Source organism: Cebus imitator, unplaced genomic scaffold (genome assembly GCF_001604975.1).
Source record: "Cebus imitator isolate Cc_AM_T3 unplaced genomic scaffold, Cebus_imitator-1.0 Scaffold280, whole genome shotgun sequence".
Classification (NCBI taxonomy): Eukaryota; Metazoa; Chordata; class Mammalia; order Primates; family Cebidae; genus Cebus; species Cebus imitator.
The window spans coordinates 2,690,828-2,707,347 of NW_016107595.1; the positions used below are offsets into that span (position 1 = coordinate 2,690,828).

Below are 16,520 nucleotides of genomic sequence, written 5' to 3' on the forward strand. Positions count from 1 at the left end.
AGCCTGGGCAACAAGAGCAAGACTCTGTCTCAAAAAAAAAAAGAAAAAAATGCCTAGAAACTGACAAATATTGGTGAGGATGTGGAGCACCTGGAACCAGCATACATTGCCAGTGGGAACGTAAGATGATGCAGCCACTGTGGAAAGCAGTCTCGTGGTTCCTCAGTGTATAAAACACAGAATTACTATTTGGCCCTGCAATTCCAGCCCCAGGTTATACCTGAGAGATTTGAGAGCAGTGATTCAGATCCTTGTGTGCTCGTGTTACAGCAAAATAGCCACCATAGCTAAAAGGCAGAAAAACAAATTTAGCATTCATCAGCTCTTGAATGAATAAACCAAAATACAATTGGTTGGTTCATAGTACGGAGCATGATTAGGCTGTAAAAATGGAGGAAGCACTGACACATGCCACTTACCTGGTGAGCTTCAAAAATATTAGGTTAAGCCGGGCACAGTGGCTCACGCCTGTAATCCCAACGCTTTAAGAGGCCAAGGTGAGTGGATCACTTCAGGTCAGGAGTTCAAGATCAGCCTGGCTAACACAGTGAAACTTGTCTCTACTAAAAATACAAAAATCAGATGGGTGCAGTGGTACGTGCCTGTAGTCCCAGCTACTTGGGAGACCGAGGCATGAGAATCACTTGAACCCGTGAGGTGGAGGTTGCAGTGAGTCGAGATCACACCACTGCATTCCAGCCTGGGCAACAAGAGCGAGAGTCTGTGTCAAAAAAAAAAAAAATGTCCAGAACAGATAAATCCACAGAGACAGGAAGCGGATTAGTGGTTGCCAGGGGCTGGGGGATGGGGAATGGGAAGTGACTGCTCACGGGGACAGGGTCTCTTTCTGGAGTGATTGAAATATCCTAGAACCAGACAGAAGTGACGGTTGTGCCGTGTACCAAACACCTGTGAATCATTCACTTTAAAACAACATAATGGTAAACTTTTTATGTGCATTTTATTGCAGCTTTTTTGAAAACATTTTTTTACGTAAAAGATTTTTAAAATAAAAAGAAACAGGCACAGAGAAAACGAGATCATTTTCCCAGCACTCAGCACTGGCTGAAAACCAGCGGTGGGCCGGGTGCAGCGGCTCATACCTGTCATCCCAATACTTTGGGGGCCAAGGTGGGAGGATTGCTTGAGCCCAGCTTGGACAACATAGGGAACCCTGTCTGTACAGAAAAAAATACATATATAGATAGCCATGGTGGTGCACACCACTACTCCCAGCTACTTAGGAGGCTGAGGTGGGAGGATTATTTGAGCCCGGGAGGTTGAGGCTGCAGTAAGCCCTGATCGTGCCTCTGTACTCCAGCCTGGGCCACGGAGGAAGACCCTGTCACAAAAAAAAGGAGAGAGAAAGAAAACAGACTAGGGCATCACTCACAGGCCGTAGCTTCGCGGCTCTGAGCTGTGTTCCTGCACATACAGTCTCCAGAGGTAGGCAGTGGTGGCTCCCTGGGGAGGGCCCCGCAAGGCTGGCAGCTCCTGCTACACAGCAGGGGATCCCCTGGGTCACCAGCCTGTCCTTTTAGCCTGGGACTCAGTGCCTAGTGGTGGGAGGAGGTGGGCAGCAGCTGCCATGTTTCCTGTGTACCCTGCAGCCATTACCCAGCCCTGGCCTCCAGGAGAATGAATCGGTCAGGGGATGCCAGGCATGCATCCCTTACCCCTATGGCGAGGCATCTGGGCATAAAATCCTCTCCCGAAACACGCACAGGTGATGGGCGATGGGCACCTGAGCAAAATTCGTGAGATCGGGGGCTCTTTGCTGGGCCCTCGGAGGAGCGCAGGAGAGGCTCGCAGGTCAGACATGGGAAGTTCTGTGTCCACAAGTCAGGGAGCAGACACCTTTGCCGCAGCCTCCGACATCACTCAGGGAGTTTTGAGGGTGCCGGTTAGAAACTTGGACGCCCCCGGGCTGGGCGGGGGCCTGAGGGCTCTCATCCCTGTCTCCCCTTTCCCGCTGGCATCGGCCCCTCCTGGCGCTGGGAATGCCATCCCTGCTGGTGCGTCTGGTAAAAAGCCAGCCTGGAGGGTGTTCACCGCCTTTGTTCTGCTTGATCCAGGGCGGTGACAAGGGGCAGTCCCCGGGGAGCGGGGATCCTGAGTGTGGCACTGGATTGAGGTGCATGCCAGCTCCTGCAGGCCTCGTGTTGAAGCTGAGGTCTTGACTGCAGGGAGCAGATGGCGTGCTGTCCGGGAGTGCTGGGGCGGAGGCGGTGACAGGACTGTGGGGCCGGCTTCGCCGTGGGCCTGGGTGGCATGGGCAGGTGAGGCCTCGTGGTGGAGGCCTGGAGCCCTTCAGGGGAGAGTCCTGCTCTGGCTGTTGATGCTAAGTGGCTCTAGAAGCTTCTGTTCCCTCGGTGGCTATATTTCACCCCGATGGCCTGTCTCAGACCCCGTGTGCTCCCAGTCCCAGGCCTCTGCACCTGCTGTTCCCTCCTCCCCTGCAAGGCTCCCCCATGCTGTGTCCACAGCCAGCACAGCGGCCCACGCTGAAGCTCCCGCAGTTACCACTTGCTCCCAGGCTCTAATGCCACCCGCTCTGGGCTGTGGGCTCGTTTGAGCGGTGCCCATCTGGCCGGCTGGCCGCCACATCCACCGAACCGAGAACCGTGCCCAGTGCTGGGCAGACCCTCACCTTGAGTCTGGGAGGGGAGGTGGGGACGCTGCTGCGGCAGCCATCGGGGGTTGACAGCCGGATTGGCTGAGCGGGTGGGTGCCTGAGCCTTGCTTGGTTCTCAGCTGTTGGCCCAGCCGGGCTTCGAGCCAGCAACAGGGGTTCCAGCCAGCGTGGACTTGGGAGGGTGAAGGCTCCTGCCCTGTGGGGATGTCCTTCAAGTCGCCACACATCCCTGCCTGTGGCTGCTGGGACACTTGGAGAGCCCTCTGAGGGCCCAGGCCGCCTTCCCCATTCCAGGGTCCCCCGCCCTCGTCGGCTTTCCCAGAACTCCATCTTTTTGTTTCTTTTTTTTTTGAGATGAAGTTTCACTCATTGCCCAGGCTGGAGTGCAGTGGCACAAAGTTGGCTCACCTCCCGGGTTCAAGCAATTTTCCTGCCTCAGCCTTCCAAGTAGCTGGGATCACAGGCATGCGCCACCATGCCTGGATAATTTTTTTATTTTTTTTTAATTTTTTTATTTTTATTTTATTTATTTTTTTTTTTTTTTGAGACAGAGTTTCACTCTTGTTACCCAGGCTGGAGTGCAATGGCGTGATCTCGGCTCACCGCAACCTCCGCCTCCCGGGTTCAGGCAATTCTCCTGCCTCAGCCTCCTGAGTAGCTGGGATTACAGGCACGCACCACCATGCCCAGCTAATTTTTTGTATTTTTAGTAGAGACGAGGTTTCACCATGTTGACCAGGATGGTCTCGATCTCTTGACCTCGTGATCCACCCGCCTCGGCCTCCCACAGTGCTGGGATTACAGGCTTGAGCCACCGCGCCCGGCCTTTTTTTTTTTTTTTTTTTTTTTTTTTATTCGAAAAAAGTTTCTCCATGTCGGTCAGGCTGGTCTCCAACTCCCAACCTCAGGTGATCCACCTGCCTTGGACTCCCAAAGTGCTGGGATTACAGGTGTGGGCCACCATGCCTGGCCAGAACTCCATCTTGGGGAGCCCCGAGTTATGGGGCTTCAGGGTCAGGAGGTGCAAATCCCCGGGGTTCTGGTCATCTCCCAGGATCCAGATGCATGCTGTGCGTGCGCTGGGCTGGAGAAAGCGTTCACTCTTCACCTTCCTCCTGTAGGGCCATCGCCAGGCTGACGGGCTTGCTGCCCCTGCACTCCGGCAGTCTCTTTTTTCTTGAGCCCCAGTTTCCCCATCTGGACTGCTCAAGACCCTGCCTGGGAGTCCGGGAGCCTGTTGGTGGGTAGCTCCCGCCAAGGGCTCATCCTTGCCTAGGTGCCCAGTTTGCTACGGGCGCTGAGCCGCACTGTCTTGTCAGGCCCGGTGGGGGGCGGGGGGCAGCAGCCTGATGGGAGGAGACGAAACTCAGGGAACTCAGCCGTGCAGAGGGAGGCCCCTTGGAGGAGGCTCAGTGCTCAGCAGCGGGGGGCCCAGGAGGAAGAGCCTTCCGGTGCAGGCAGTGCCCATGTAAAGGCCCCGAGGTGGTGACTGGTGGCTCCGGGAGAAGGCTGTGAGCTGGAGCCTAGTGGTGAGGGAGAGTATGGGACAGACTTTGAAGCCTAGAGGTGGGGGGAAGAAACTCAGGCCTGCTTGGTGCAGACAGCACCTCCCTCCCTGCCCACCCGACACCTGCCACAGGTTTGCAGGACCGAGCTTAGCCATCAGCCCGCCTGCTCCCCTCAATCTTACTAGAAGGTTGGCCGGTTGCCATGGCAATAACTTCCGGGCCTGACCAAGGCTGGCCCCATCTGCAGAGCGAGCCCAGGAAGGGCCAGCAGGTGGGGGTGTCGCTGTGCCCTGCGCAGGGTTCCCAGGAGACAGGGTGCTGCTGCCTGAACATTTCTCCACATCCGGGAGAACTAGCCACAGCCACATCACGCTGGGGCTACCCCAGGGCCACCTGGCCCCCATTTCCCCACCTCGGGGCCCCTGCTCCATCCAGCTCTGTGGATGCTGCCTGGATGGGGCAGGGGGCATAAACTCAGCAGGAGTGTGGATGTGGGCATAGGCAGGAGTGGGCATTCTCCAGGGCGAGGGTCCTGTCAGCAAGGGGCGGGGGTCAGCGGAGGCCTGAGAAGCTGGCTTTGCGCTGGGCTCTGTAGAGGGGTCAGCTGGAGAGGCAGGACTTTGTGTGATGAGGTCCTGGCGCAGGCTGTGTCAGGGATGGGGCCGGGGTGTGTCCCTGCGGTCAGCGTGGTAACGTCAGAGCTTCCGGGTCCATATCTGCCTCTCATGTGTCCCTGGAGATGCTGGTGAGCTCTCATCTGAGATGGGGTGACTTCAGTCATGCCAGTCACGCAGGGGTTGAGTTCCAGGCATGTGGGGCCTCAGTTTTCCCATCTGGAGAGTGGCATGTATTGGTACCCCCTCAAAAGCCCTGTAGAGGAGTGAAACATGTCCCACAGAAAGCTCTGTCCACAAACTTGCTTCTGGAGCCTGGGAAGGTGACCTTACAGTTGACCTTGAATAAACGGTTTTGAATTGTATGCATCTGCTCCTACATGGACTCTCTCCCGCCTCTGCCGTGCCTGAGACAAGACCAAGCCGCCGCCCCCCTCCTCCTCCTCCTCCTCCTCCTCAGTCAGCTGTACATGACGGACTGTGAGGATGAAGACATTTGGGATGATTCCCTTCCATTTCACAAATAGCAAATATTTTCTCTTCCTTTTGAGTTTCTTAGTATATTTTTTCTTTAGCTTACTTAATTGTAAGAGTACAGGATGTAATACATAGAACACACCAAATCTGCGCTAAGTGACTCTTCATGTTATTGGTGAGGCTTCCAGTGAACGGTAAGCTGTGAGTTAAGTGTTGGAAGAGTCAGTAGTTACACTGAGGCAGCGGGGGGTGTGGGGGCACAGTGGCTCAGGCCTCTAATCCCAGCACTTTGGGAGGCTGGGGTGGGAAATTGCTTGAAACCAGGAATTGGAGGCCAGCTGGTCAACATAGTGGGACTCCATCTCTACAAAAAATTACAAATTAGCCAGGCGTGGTGGTTCGTGCCTATGGTCCCAGACACTCAGGAGGCCAAGGGGGGAGGATCACCTGAGCCTGGGAGGCCAAGGCTGTAGTGAGCTGTGACTGTGCCACTGCTCTCCAGCCTGGGTGACAGAGTGAGAGCCTGTCTCAAAATAAAATAAGTGAATTAAAAACTAAAGATAAAAAGAAAAAAAAAATTCTACTTGGATTTTTGACTGCCTGGGCGCCAGCTCCCCAGTCCCCGTGTTGTCTCAGGGTCAACTGTAGTTGGAAATAGCGTCTCCACACGAGACTGTCCTGGATTAGGGTGAGCCTTTCTCTTTAATCGTAAGAGAAAGGAGAGCTAAACCCAGCCCAGTGGCTCAGGCCTGTAATCCCAGCACTTTGGGAGGCTGAGGCGGGTGGATCCCCTGAGGTCAGGAGTTCAAGACCAGCCTGGCCCACATAGTAAAACCCCGTCTCTACTAAAAATACAAAGATTGGCTGGGTGTGGTGATGTCATCCCAGCTACCTGGGAGGCTGAGACAGGAGAATCACTTGAGTCCGGGAGGCAGAGGTTGCAGTGAGCCGAGACTGCACCATTGTACGTTGTACTCCAGCCCGGGTGACAGAGACTCCATCTCAAAAAAAAAAGAGGGAGACTGGAGACAGGTGAGAGGTGGAGGAGGCCCTGTGACATGCAGCAGAGGCAGGAGCAAAGCTGCCACAAGCCAAGGAGCGCCTGGAGCCCCAGGAGCCAGGAGAGAGGGGAGGACGAGCCCCTTCTCAGAGTCTCCAGGAAGAATCGGCCCTGCCAGCACCCTGATCTGGGACTTCAGCCTTGTGAACTGTGGGAGGTCAGCTGTTGTCTGAAACCTCCTGGCTTACGGTAATTGGCAGCCTTGGGACACTGAGGCCAGGCCGTCATGATGGATGCTTGGATGCGCTGAGACTTGGGCGGGAATCCATGCTCCATTTGGGGGGCTTGGGGAACCCGCAGTGGCACCCGTTTTGGCTGCTGCCTGGGAGGCTCAGGACCAGGAGAGACACAGGACGGCTGGGGTCTGAGCTTCTTGACCCTCTGCTGTGTCCCTGTCAGCCCTTTGTCGGGGTCAGCCTGTGGCCTCCATCCTGAGACACCTCCATGATGTGCGGCAGGGTCATGGGGGCACCTGTCCTCAGCCTTCATCCCCTCTGACTCTAGGGCCCTGGCACTGTTCGGATGGTGGGTTCAGACCTGAGCGCGAGAGGGTTTGAGATCCAGCATGAGGCTGGCGATGTGGAAGGAGCCAGGGCTGCCGCCGGCAGATGAGAAGTGAGGCCAGACAGGTAACTTCCCGAGGGTCCACGGTGGCCACACGCAGCCCTGGCACCGGCCACAGCAGCAACCATTTGGCATAGGGGCCCACTTTCTGCTGCGTCAGGACCCAAAAGGGCGGACCCATTCAAAAGCAAAGGCATTTGAGACGTGGTCTATGCAGTGAAACAAACCAGAGGGCTGGGGAGAGACAGAGCCAGGCAGTTCCGTGCTCGGCGATACTGAGGCTGTTTTCTTCCTTTGATAAACATACCCCAGCACCGTAAGCCGTAAGCTTTAGGGAAAACTGAGTGAGGGGCGTACCGTCTTCGCAGTTTTTCTGTAAATCTAAAACTTCCACAACCGATTGAAACAACAGGTGGGGTGCGGTGGCTCAGGCCTGTAATCCCGGCACTTTGGGAGGCTGAGATGGGTGGATCACCTGAGGTCATGAGTTTGAGACTAGCCTGGCCAACGTGGTAAGACCTCATCTCTACTAAAAATACAAAAATTAGCCTGGCATGGTGGTAGGCACCTGTAATCCCAGATTACTCGGGAGGCTGAGGCAGGAGAATTGCTTGAACCCGGGGGGCGGAGGTTGCGGTGACCTGAGATCACACCATAGCACTCCGGCCTGGGGAACAAGAGTGAGACTCTGTCTCAAAAAAAAAAAAAAACCTGGAGGCTGGTGTGATCACGACTCAGGGGGCTGCTTCTTGGGCAGAGGTGTTGGGGAGACCCCTCTAAGTGAAGGAGAGGCTGTCACAGGCTCTCTGTGGGGGTCAGTAGGGGAAGGACAAGCTGGGGGCACTTTGGGACTTGGGGCGGCTGGAGGGAGTGAGGCTGGGGAGGCCGGAGGTAAAGTGTGGTTAGTGGGGTGCCCACCCACCCTCAGCAGGGCCCTCCGAATCGCCAGTGGGGTCTGCTCTCCCAGCTGGGGATCCAGGACCAGATGCCCATCTATCCAGCCCACAAGTCATGAGTGAGGGCTCCCTGGGAACCGCAGCTTCCCGACTCCCATGGAACGCCTTCTCCAGGCCTGAGCTGCTTCACCTGTGGCCCCGCTTGTTGACAGCCATGGGGCTGATGTGGAGATGGGACATCTGAGTCCTAGGTTAGCCCCGAGGCTCCATGTAGGGCAGGCTGGGGCTGCTGCGACATCCTGGGAACTCCCTCCAGGGCCAGCCGCTAGCTCTGGCTAACCTTCTGAGGGTTACTCTTTGAGGTGGCTTGTGTTGCCTGGGCCAGCTGAGGAACGGGGTGGCCAAGCTGCCACCTGAGGCCTCCTGGGTTCTAATCTTAAGTGCTTGTACAGCTTCCAGATGGGCCTGTCACCTGGCTTGTGAAGTCAGCTGTGGCGGGGTTGGGGAAGGGGGGGCGGGTGCAGCAGCGTTCATTTATTCATTCACTCATCCACCCCCTCCCGTCTTTGTGGACCTGGAGGCTCCGACGTCCGGCGCTGCTGAGCAGTGGGCCCTGGGCTGGCCGCCGGGTTCATGGAGCTCGTCTGCAAGGTCTCAGTGGTTTTGGGAGCACAGCATGGTGGGGGGCGGGGTAGTGACACTCGGGTGAGGGATGCACAGGGGACTGTGACGTGGCGATGGGCAAAGGGGTGATGATGTTGCCTGCCGTGCACTGGCATCTGGCAGTTCTTCCAGCTGAGGCCGGAGGTCCATGGGGCACAGCCCAGGCTGGCGTCCCACCACCCTGGGACTCCAGAGAAAAGAGGACCCTGCTCCCAGGGGTTCCAGCCAGGCTAAGGAGGACAGTTATCTCCCACAGACTCAGGAGTCCCTGTGCCTACTCTCTGGCTAGAACATTCACTGGAAGGACTCCCTAGAAGCTGTTTTGTTTATGCTTATGGTTTATTACAGTGAAAGGACACATTAAAATCACCCAAGGGAGGCTGGGTGCCGTGGCTCATGCCTGTAATCCCAGCACTTCGGGAGGCTGAGGCGGGCAGATCTCTTGAGGTCAGGGGTTCAAGACCACCCTGGCCAACATGGTGAAACCCCGTCTGTACTAAAAATACAACAATTAACTGGGTGTGGTGTTGTATACCTCTAATCCCAGCTACTCAGAAGACTGAGGCTGGAGAAGAGGCGAAAGTTGCAGTGAGCTGAGATTGCGCCACTGCACTCCAGCCTGGGCGACAGAGCGAGACTCCATCTCAAAAAAAAAAAAAAAAAATCATCCAAGGGAAATGGCAGATGGACAGGGTCCAGGAGAGACCAGGCTGGAGCGTCCAGTCGGCCCCTCGTGTGAGTGGTGCCTAACTCTCCCAGCATGGAGCACTGCCAGCCGCAGAAGCTCCCCTAGCCTGCGTGTCCAGGGTCTGTACTGGGGGCTGGCCCTGTAGATGTGGCTGACGACCCTCATGGCCAGCCTCAGTCTCTAGTCCCTCCAGATGTTGAGCTGATGTGCCCAAACCCCCACCCTAAAACCACAGGCCCCAGCCACACAATGACATTGTTATCAGGCAGGATATTCTCCTGCAGGTCACCTCCCAGGAGCTAGGGACAAAGGCCAGACCTCTCTTTGGGCTAGGTTAACCCTTTACTGTACAACTCCTCATGCAAAACCAAGAAGGAGCACGGGGTTTCCCAGAAGAGCCTGGGCGTGGTGGCTCACACCTGTAATCCCAGCACTTTGGGAGGCTGAGGCAGATAGATCACTTGAGGTCAGGAGTTTGAGATCAGCCTGAGCAACATGGTGAAACACCCCATCTCTACTAGAGATACAAAAAAAAAAAAAAAAATTGGCCAGGCTTGGTGGCTCGTGACTGTAATCCCTGCTACTCGGGAGGCTGAGGCAGGAGAATCGCTTGAGCCCAGGAGGTGGAGGTTGCAGTGAGCCAAGATGGCGCCAATGTACTCCAGTATTCCAGCTTGGGCAACAGAGCGACACTCCATCTCAGAAAAGAAAAGAGTCCCCACTCAACATCCACTCCTGGCCTGGAGGCTGTGTCCAAAGCCTGAGTGCTTCCAGCAAAGTGGAAGGGAGCTGGGTATTTCGGAAAGGCTTGGGCAGTGATGGAGCTTGGGAACCATGGGAGTTCTGTGCATCCCCAGTCATGTCGATCGTCCCCACATGCCAGGCTTCCTGTGGGCTGGGGACATGGTGCGAACAAAGCCAGCAAAGGAGTTTTTGCTCCTGAGGTCCGGCCTCCTAGGAGCTGGTGGCTCAGCCTGTGTAGGAAGCGCATGTGGCATGAGTACCTGCTGCGTGTCACACGCTGTGTCCCCCCTCACACACCTGCATGTAGCACTCACTCTAGGTGGGAGACACAGGTCCATGAGGGGTCACAGTCTCTGGGCCCACGTGGTCTGTGAGAGGTGGATGTAGCACAGGTTTCTGCCATGCTGCTTGGACACAGAAGGGCGGAGAAGGTCACGGGAGGCCACAAGTGACCTGTACCCTGGTAGGCGTGGGGTGGGAGCTGTGGGGTCCCCACCCTGCACCTCCTCCCCTTGCCACAGCCTGGAGCTGGGCTATTTCATCTGGTGTGACTGCTGCGAGGGACACTGTGGGTGTTCATGGTAGGTGTGTCCGGCCAGTGGCCACCAAGGGCTCCCAGCACAGACCCTGGGTCAGAACCCCAGGCCCTTGAGAGCCACCCGAGAACGAACACGGTTAATCTTACCATCAGCTCCACTGCAGCTCACAGGAAACAGCTGTTTACCTGGGCGAGGTACTCCACCGGGCAGGTGGCCAGTTCCCGGGCTTCACTTCCGCCTCTGGTATCCACGGCCTCCCAGGAAGCTGGGGCGGTGGGGCGGCCAGCTCGGCCAGCTCTCTATGTGCTGCCAGGAGCTGTTTGTAAGGAACGAGCCGGCCTTGTTGTGTACACAGTATCCACCCTAGCAACAGCCCCTGCCGGGCCAGAACGGACAACCGCCCCTCCCTCCTGCCTGCCCAGCCCCCACCTCTCCTCACCGTGGCTGCCTCCCCCGGTCTCATGGCAGGCCTCACGGACCAGTATCCCTAAGGGCCTCGGGTCGTGCCACCGGGGTCAGAGGCCTCCGTTCCCAGCAAATCAGCATTAGTCACATGAGTGGGAGGAGGCCAGGTCCCAGCCCTGCTCAGAGTCAGCCTGGCCGGTCAGGGAGCTCCTGATCCCTGGTTCTGAGCCCCGATGCCATCAGGGAGTGGGAAGCAGGGATGAAGGTGCCCAGCTGGGCCCAGCCTCCGAGAGGCTGGGGAGGACCACGTGGAAGGATCATGGGGCTAAGGACCCCCCTAGAACTCAAGCTGGGTGTGGGGGACTGGCGTGGCTGCCCTGGCCCTGTGTGGGCTGGTTGGGATCACCAGTCCCTCCCTTGGAAGGCCGTTACCGTGCTGCTGAGACAGCCCGCTCCGATTCAGGCCAGTGGCAAGCCGCCTGGCCCGTCGAGTCACAGCTTCTGGCCGTGATAAGAAATGGCATCCCCTGGTCCTCAGAACTTCTGCCCTGATGCTGTCGATCTTGGGTCTTTTTATGTCTCTGGGGCTGGCACTCTGGGATGGAAGTGGGAGTGACCCTCCCGCGCTGCCGGCTTCTCTCTTGCAGCTCCAGCTCCAGAAATCCCAGTACCTGCAACTGGGCCCGAGCCGCGGCCAGTACTACGGCGGGTCCTTGCCCAATGTGAACCAGATTGGGAGTGGCACCATGGACCTGCCCTTCCAGGTGAGTGCCCCACTCCCCGCCCTGCCCCCCTCGGGAGGAGTTTCTCCCCAGCCTCCCACCGGGGGCCAGACATTGCAGACAGCTGGGGTCACCAGACAGTTACCAGAGCCCATCCCACCCCTACCTTCTTTTCTGTCCTGGGAACCGGAGGAAGCAGAGTGGCCCCATCAGGGGGCACCAGAATCCCCCCGCAGCCCATTCCCCACCAGCAGACCCCGACACTAGCCCTCCATCTGGCCTCCAACGTTTCGGCAGCCACTACACCTGTTGGCCGGCTGCGCAGCAGCGGGAACCGCTTGGGGCCGCTGGGACTTGGCTCTGTCCTGCCTCACTAATCCGCAAGCCCAGCAATTCTCAGAAGGAGGCCCAGCGGCCTGACCCCACTTGTCTGCAAACGTTTCTTGGCAGAGGCCCACACAGCGTGGCTCCCGCAGGCTGCTCGGCCGACGTGCTCAGCCTTATCATAAACAGGAGATACGGCCCACAGCAGTCCTCCCCCTGACCCTGGTCTACGGGTGGAAATGGGGATGGGGTAGGGTCAAGGGAGCTGGCCTGTGAGTCAGGGCCACCCCCAAGACGGTGTCTGGGCTCCACATGGACAGGTCCCCCTGGGGGTCACACGTACTCTATGGCTGAGAAAACTACCGCGGACACAGCCATGGCCACTGCCAGGCTAGATGGAGCCGGGGCCCCTCCTGCGTCTCCCACCAGCTCCACCCCCACCTGCACCGCCGCTGGACAGGGCAGGGGTCCCTGGGCTGGCCCCAAGGGGCAGCTGCCTGTCATACACTGAAAGCAGGCCATCACTGATGCTGGGCGTGCTTCCAGGCCAGGCTTTCTCCCCTCCTGCCCTTCTCTCCCCTTCCTGTTGCCCCCGTCCCCTCCTCCCTGGAGGAGAGCCTCTCTCTGGGCATCTCCCAAGCTCAGTCTGAGTGGGGGCCGAGGGGCACAGCACCCTGCTGGGCTCCTGTCGCCCGAGGTCCACAGCCCCGGGGGGTCCCACACATCCCATCTTCGGGGCCAGGCAAGGCAGCAACATCTCAAAGTCTCGGTTCTTTGCATTTTCAGCCCAGCGGATTTCTGGGGGAGGCCCTGGCAGCGGCTCCTGTCTCTCTGGTAAATGAGCCCCCAGGCTGAGGCCGAGGCGTCCCCGGCGCCAGCCTGCAAGACCCCGACCCGCGTGCGGGCGCTGGGGATCTCTGAGCTCCCCGAGCGGCCGCCCCTGCGGCTCCCAGGGAGGTGGAGGTGTCCCGTCCGCCAAATGGAAACGGATCCACTCCGCACCCCCATCTCGGGAAGTGCGTATGGTCGCGTCGAGAGGCCCCGGGGACTCTTGGGGTCCATCTGGGGCAGATGCCACAGCCGCGCAGCCCCATCTGGGGTCCAGCAGAGCAGAATCCAAGCATGTGCCCCACAGCTGCATGGTCCGTCCCTACACACACAAGCACACACGTGTGCACGTGTCTCCCAAGCCAGGCCAGTAGGCAGGACCTGGCGAGCCAGGGCGTGGCCAGCCCCTGCTTCATTCTGCCTCTGACGCTGCTTCGGCTGCCTCAGTTTCCCCTCTGGGCTTCAAGGCATCTCTGGAAGGAGATGAATGGCCCCTGCCCTCGGGAGCCCATGCGTTGGATGGTGCATTTCCCACCCTCATTGCCACAGGCCCCTGTCTCCCATGCCCACAGCCTTTTGGGAGCAAGAGCCACAGAAAGACCCAGACCAGCAACTTCATGCTGGATCGAAGACAGACTTGGGGGTCCCAGGGCTGGGGATAGCAGTCAGCCCTGAACTCTGGCCGAGGCTGGGACAGAGCAACAATCCCAGCCATGGACAGGCTTCTGGAGGGGAGACTCACTTTAGTATCAGAGTCGCATTTTGCCCGGCTGCCTAGAGAAGGTACAAGGGCTCAGGGGCCAGATGGCCAGGCTGGGGACTGGCTGCGTCCAGAGCTGGCAAAGGCTGCTGATCTCACCCCAGTCAGATGGCGAGTGGGCAACATAGGGTCAGGGCGGGCTCCTGGCAGCCCCGGGGGCATGAGGCCGGGCATGGAGCAGGGCCTGGGGAGGGGGCGGCCCGGTGCCAGCCTCAGGTGCTGGGAGGAGCCCTGTCCAGCCAAGCAGTAGGCCATGGCTCCAGAAAGTGCCTGCACTTGGCTCTGGTGGTGCCTGGAGGAGGCCGTAGGGGAGAGCGCATGGGGGCTGTGTCTCAATCAAGAGCAGCCCTGGGCTCCACAAGGAAGTCTCCTGGGAACTCGAACTTGGCCAGGTGGGCTCCGAAACAGTCCTGGGCTGGAAACCCCTGGGCTGTCTCTTGGCAGCCCCTCCAGGGATGACGTAGGTGGGGGTAGGAGGCTGGCCAGGCCCAGAGAGAGAGGGCGGAGGCCTGTTTACACCTGGTAAGGCTGGGGAGGAGGGCTGCCCAGGCCGGCTGCACCCCTGGCACCTGGCGGGCGCTGGCCGTGAGCTTGTGCCGCTCTGCCTGGCCTGTGCATGCCAGCCACACTGCACGCCCCTGCCGCCCTGGCTCCTGGGACCCTGGCTCACACCCCCTCCCTGCCCCCCAGTGCTTGGAGAGCTGGGGAGCTGGGGCTGAAGAAAGAAGCCCATCCCAGGCTGCGGAGCAATGGCTGAGGGTGTTCCAGAGTGGGGGGCCCTGTGATCAGACTCGGGGGGCAACACTAGGGCCACAGCTGGTAACCATTGTTTGGGTTTTTCTCTCTCTGTTTCCATCTCCTCCTCCCCCAGACCCCCTTTCAATCCTCGGGCCTGGACACCAGCCGGACCACCCGGCACCATGGGCTGGTGGACAGGGTGTACCGGGAGCGCGGCCGGCTCGGCTCCCCGCACCGTCGGCCCCTGTCCGTGGACAAACATGGACGGCAGATATCCTTTCCCCCAGAAGATGAAGGTGGGAGGCCAGGCCCTGCTGGTGCTGGCAGGACCCCAGGTTTACCCAGCACATTCTGACAGGGCTCCCTGCTTCCAGCTCTGGGGACAGAATCAGGACAGCACCGACTGGGAGGCTTGATCTCACGGCAGCCCGGGAGGACTTCCTGGAAGGGGACATGCCACGAGCCCTAGAGCCTTTGGCCAGACTTAGGGGCTCAGGGAGCACAGGGAACAGCTGCCAAGGCAGGAGTTAAGGAAGGTGACACCTGACCACAGAGAGCTTAGTCACCTGGCAGGGCAGTGGGGCCAGGAAGGCCATGAGCAGGGAGCCCACCGTCAGGGCTGTGAGCTGAGGGCCCTCTCCTGTGTGCCGCACGGAGGGCAGCCCAGCCGAGGCAGTGGGGCTGGGGGTTCTGTGTGAGACCCGGACACGTCTGAGGGAGGCTCCGTCTCTATGACAGGAATAACATTCACCTCTGTGACTCAGTCAGGCAGAGATTGGCCAGAGTCCCCCCTCCACCCCCAACTCAGCCGCCCCTTGGTGCTCAGCCAGCCAGGTCCCCCAACACCAGAGTCTGAGCGGCCTCAGGTTGCTCCCAGGATCCCCAGGCTCTCCAGAACAGAGAAGCTTGTTCTCCGGTTCTCATTTCCGTGGGCTAGGGAAGCTCGACCAGCTGGGCCCCAGACTGAGCCCTCGGGCCCCGGGAGCCGCCCCGTCAGCCCAGGATGGAGAGTCCAGACAAGGTTCAGCTGAACCCAGACTCCCCAGCGCCCCCATGGGCCCTACTATCACGGCCCAGAACCCCTTCCCTTGGAAGGGGTGCAGCCTGCACGTGCGCTCACGGAGCAGAGTGCTGAGTGCTAGGTGGACAGGGCCATACCCCTGGGGAGCCCCTGAAATGGGGGCTGCTTGCAGTCAGGCAGGAAAGGCCGGCAGGAAACGCCCTTCCCCACCCCCCACCATACTGGTCCCAGCTGTTTGCAGGCCCTGGGCCGAACCAGCCAGGGGGCTTCCTGCCCTGGGCTGAGGGTGTTGGTGGAGGCGGGGTCTCAGCCAGTGGCATTGCCCCCTTAACTCACGTTCACGCTGACAGCTGCCCCTATGGCACCGTGTACCTCTCGCCACCCGCAGACACCAGCTGGAGAAGGTCAGTGGCTGAATCCGCCCCACCCCCTTCTTGTTGGAAACAAAGCCAGACTCTCGTCACGGTTACACGTCGAAAAGCAGGACACAGTTTCTTAAAAAATGACCAAACTAAGATGCATCCAGAAGTTTCTAGAAATTAGCTCTCAACCTGAAACACAGGGGTTCCAGCTTTGGTTGGGGGGGGGTGGTCTTCTAATATTTCCCCTTCCCCCCATTTATGACTTAAAAAAAACAAAAGTGGGACCGGGCATGGTGACTCACGCCCATAATCCCAGCACTTTGGGAGGCCGAGGCAGGTGGATCACGAGTTCAAGACCAGCCTGGCCAACATAGTGAAACCCCGACTCTATTAAAAATACAAAAATTCGCCAGGGGTAGTGGTGCGTACCCATAATCCCAGCTACTGCAGAGGCTGAGGCAGGGGGATGGCTTGAACCTGGGAGGCAGAGGTTGCAGTGAGCTGAAATCAAGCCACTGCATTCCAGCTTGGGCAACAGAGCGAGACTCCATCTCAAAAAAAAAGTAGGAAGATACCGCATATTCAGCACTGTAGCTTGCTCGTTCCCATTTAATGCTGTGTTCAGAGCAGTTACTCAACAGCCCCTGAAAATGTGATGATCAAATTATCATATTAATACATTTAGGATGGAAGATTAGGAAAGACAGGCCGGGCACCGTGGCTCACGCCTGTAATCCCAACACTTCAGGAGACCAGCGCAGGCAATCACTTGAGCCCAGGAGTTCAAGACCAGCCTGAGCAATCTAGAAAGATCCTATCTCTACAAACAATGAGAGAGGTAGCCAGATGTGGTAGTGCGTGCCTGTAGTCCCAGCTACTCGGGAGGCTGAGGCAGGAGAATCGCTTGAACCCGGGAGGCAGAGGTTTTGGTGAGCTAAGATCACGCCATTGCACTCCAGCCTGGGCAACAAA

General features: G+C 58.5%; 1 protein-coding gene across 5 annotated transcripts in view; it reads left to right on the top strand.

The window, feature by feature from the left end:
* The window catches only part of CRTC1 (CREB regulated transcription coactivator 1), a 102,503-nt gene that overhangs the window by 51,571 nt on the left and 34,412 nt on the right, over positions 1 to 16,520 (top strand). For 3 of the 5 annotated variants that reach the window (XM_017501325.2, XM_017501327.2, XM_017501330.2), the window contains exons 2-5: positions 11,441 to 11,557; positions 12,626 to 12,673; positions 14,299 to 14,436; positions 15,529 to 15,590. In XM_017501325.2, coding sequence (XP_017356814.1) covers positions 11,441 to 11,557; positions 12,626 to 12,673; positions 14,299 to 14,436; positions 15,529 to 15,590 — 365 coding nt within the window. The remainder of the gene's footprint in view (positions 1 to 11,440; positions 11,558 to 12,625; positions 12,674 to 14,298; positions 14,437 to 15,528; positions 15,591 to 16,520) is intronic. The other 2 variants (XM_017501326.1, XM_017501328.1) reach the window with 1 other exon arrangement.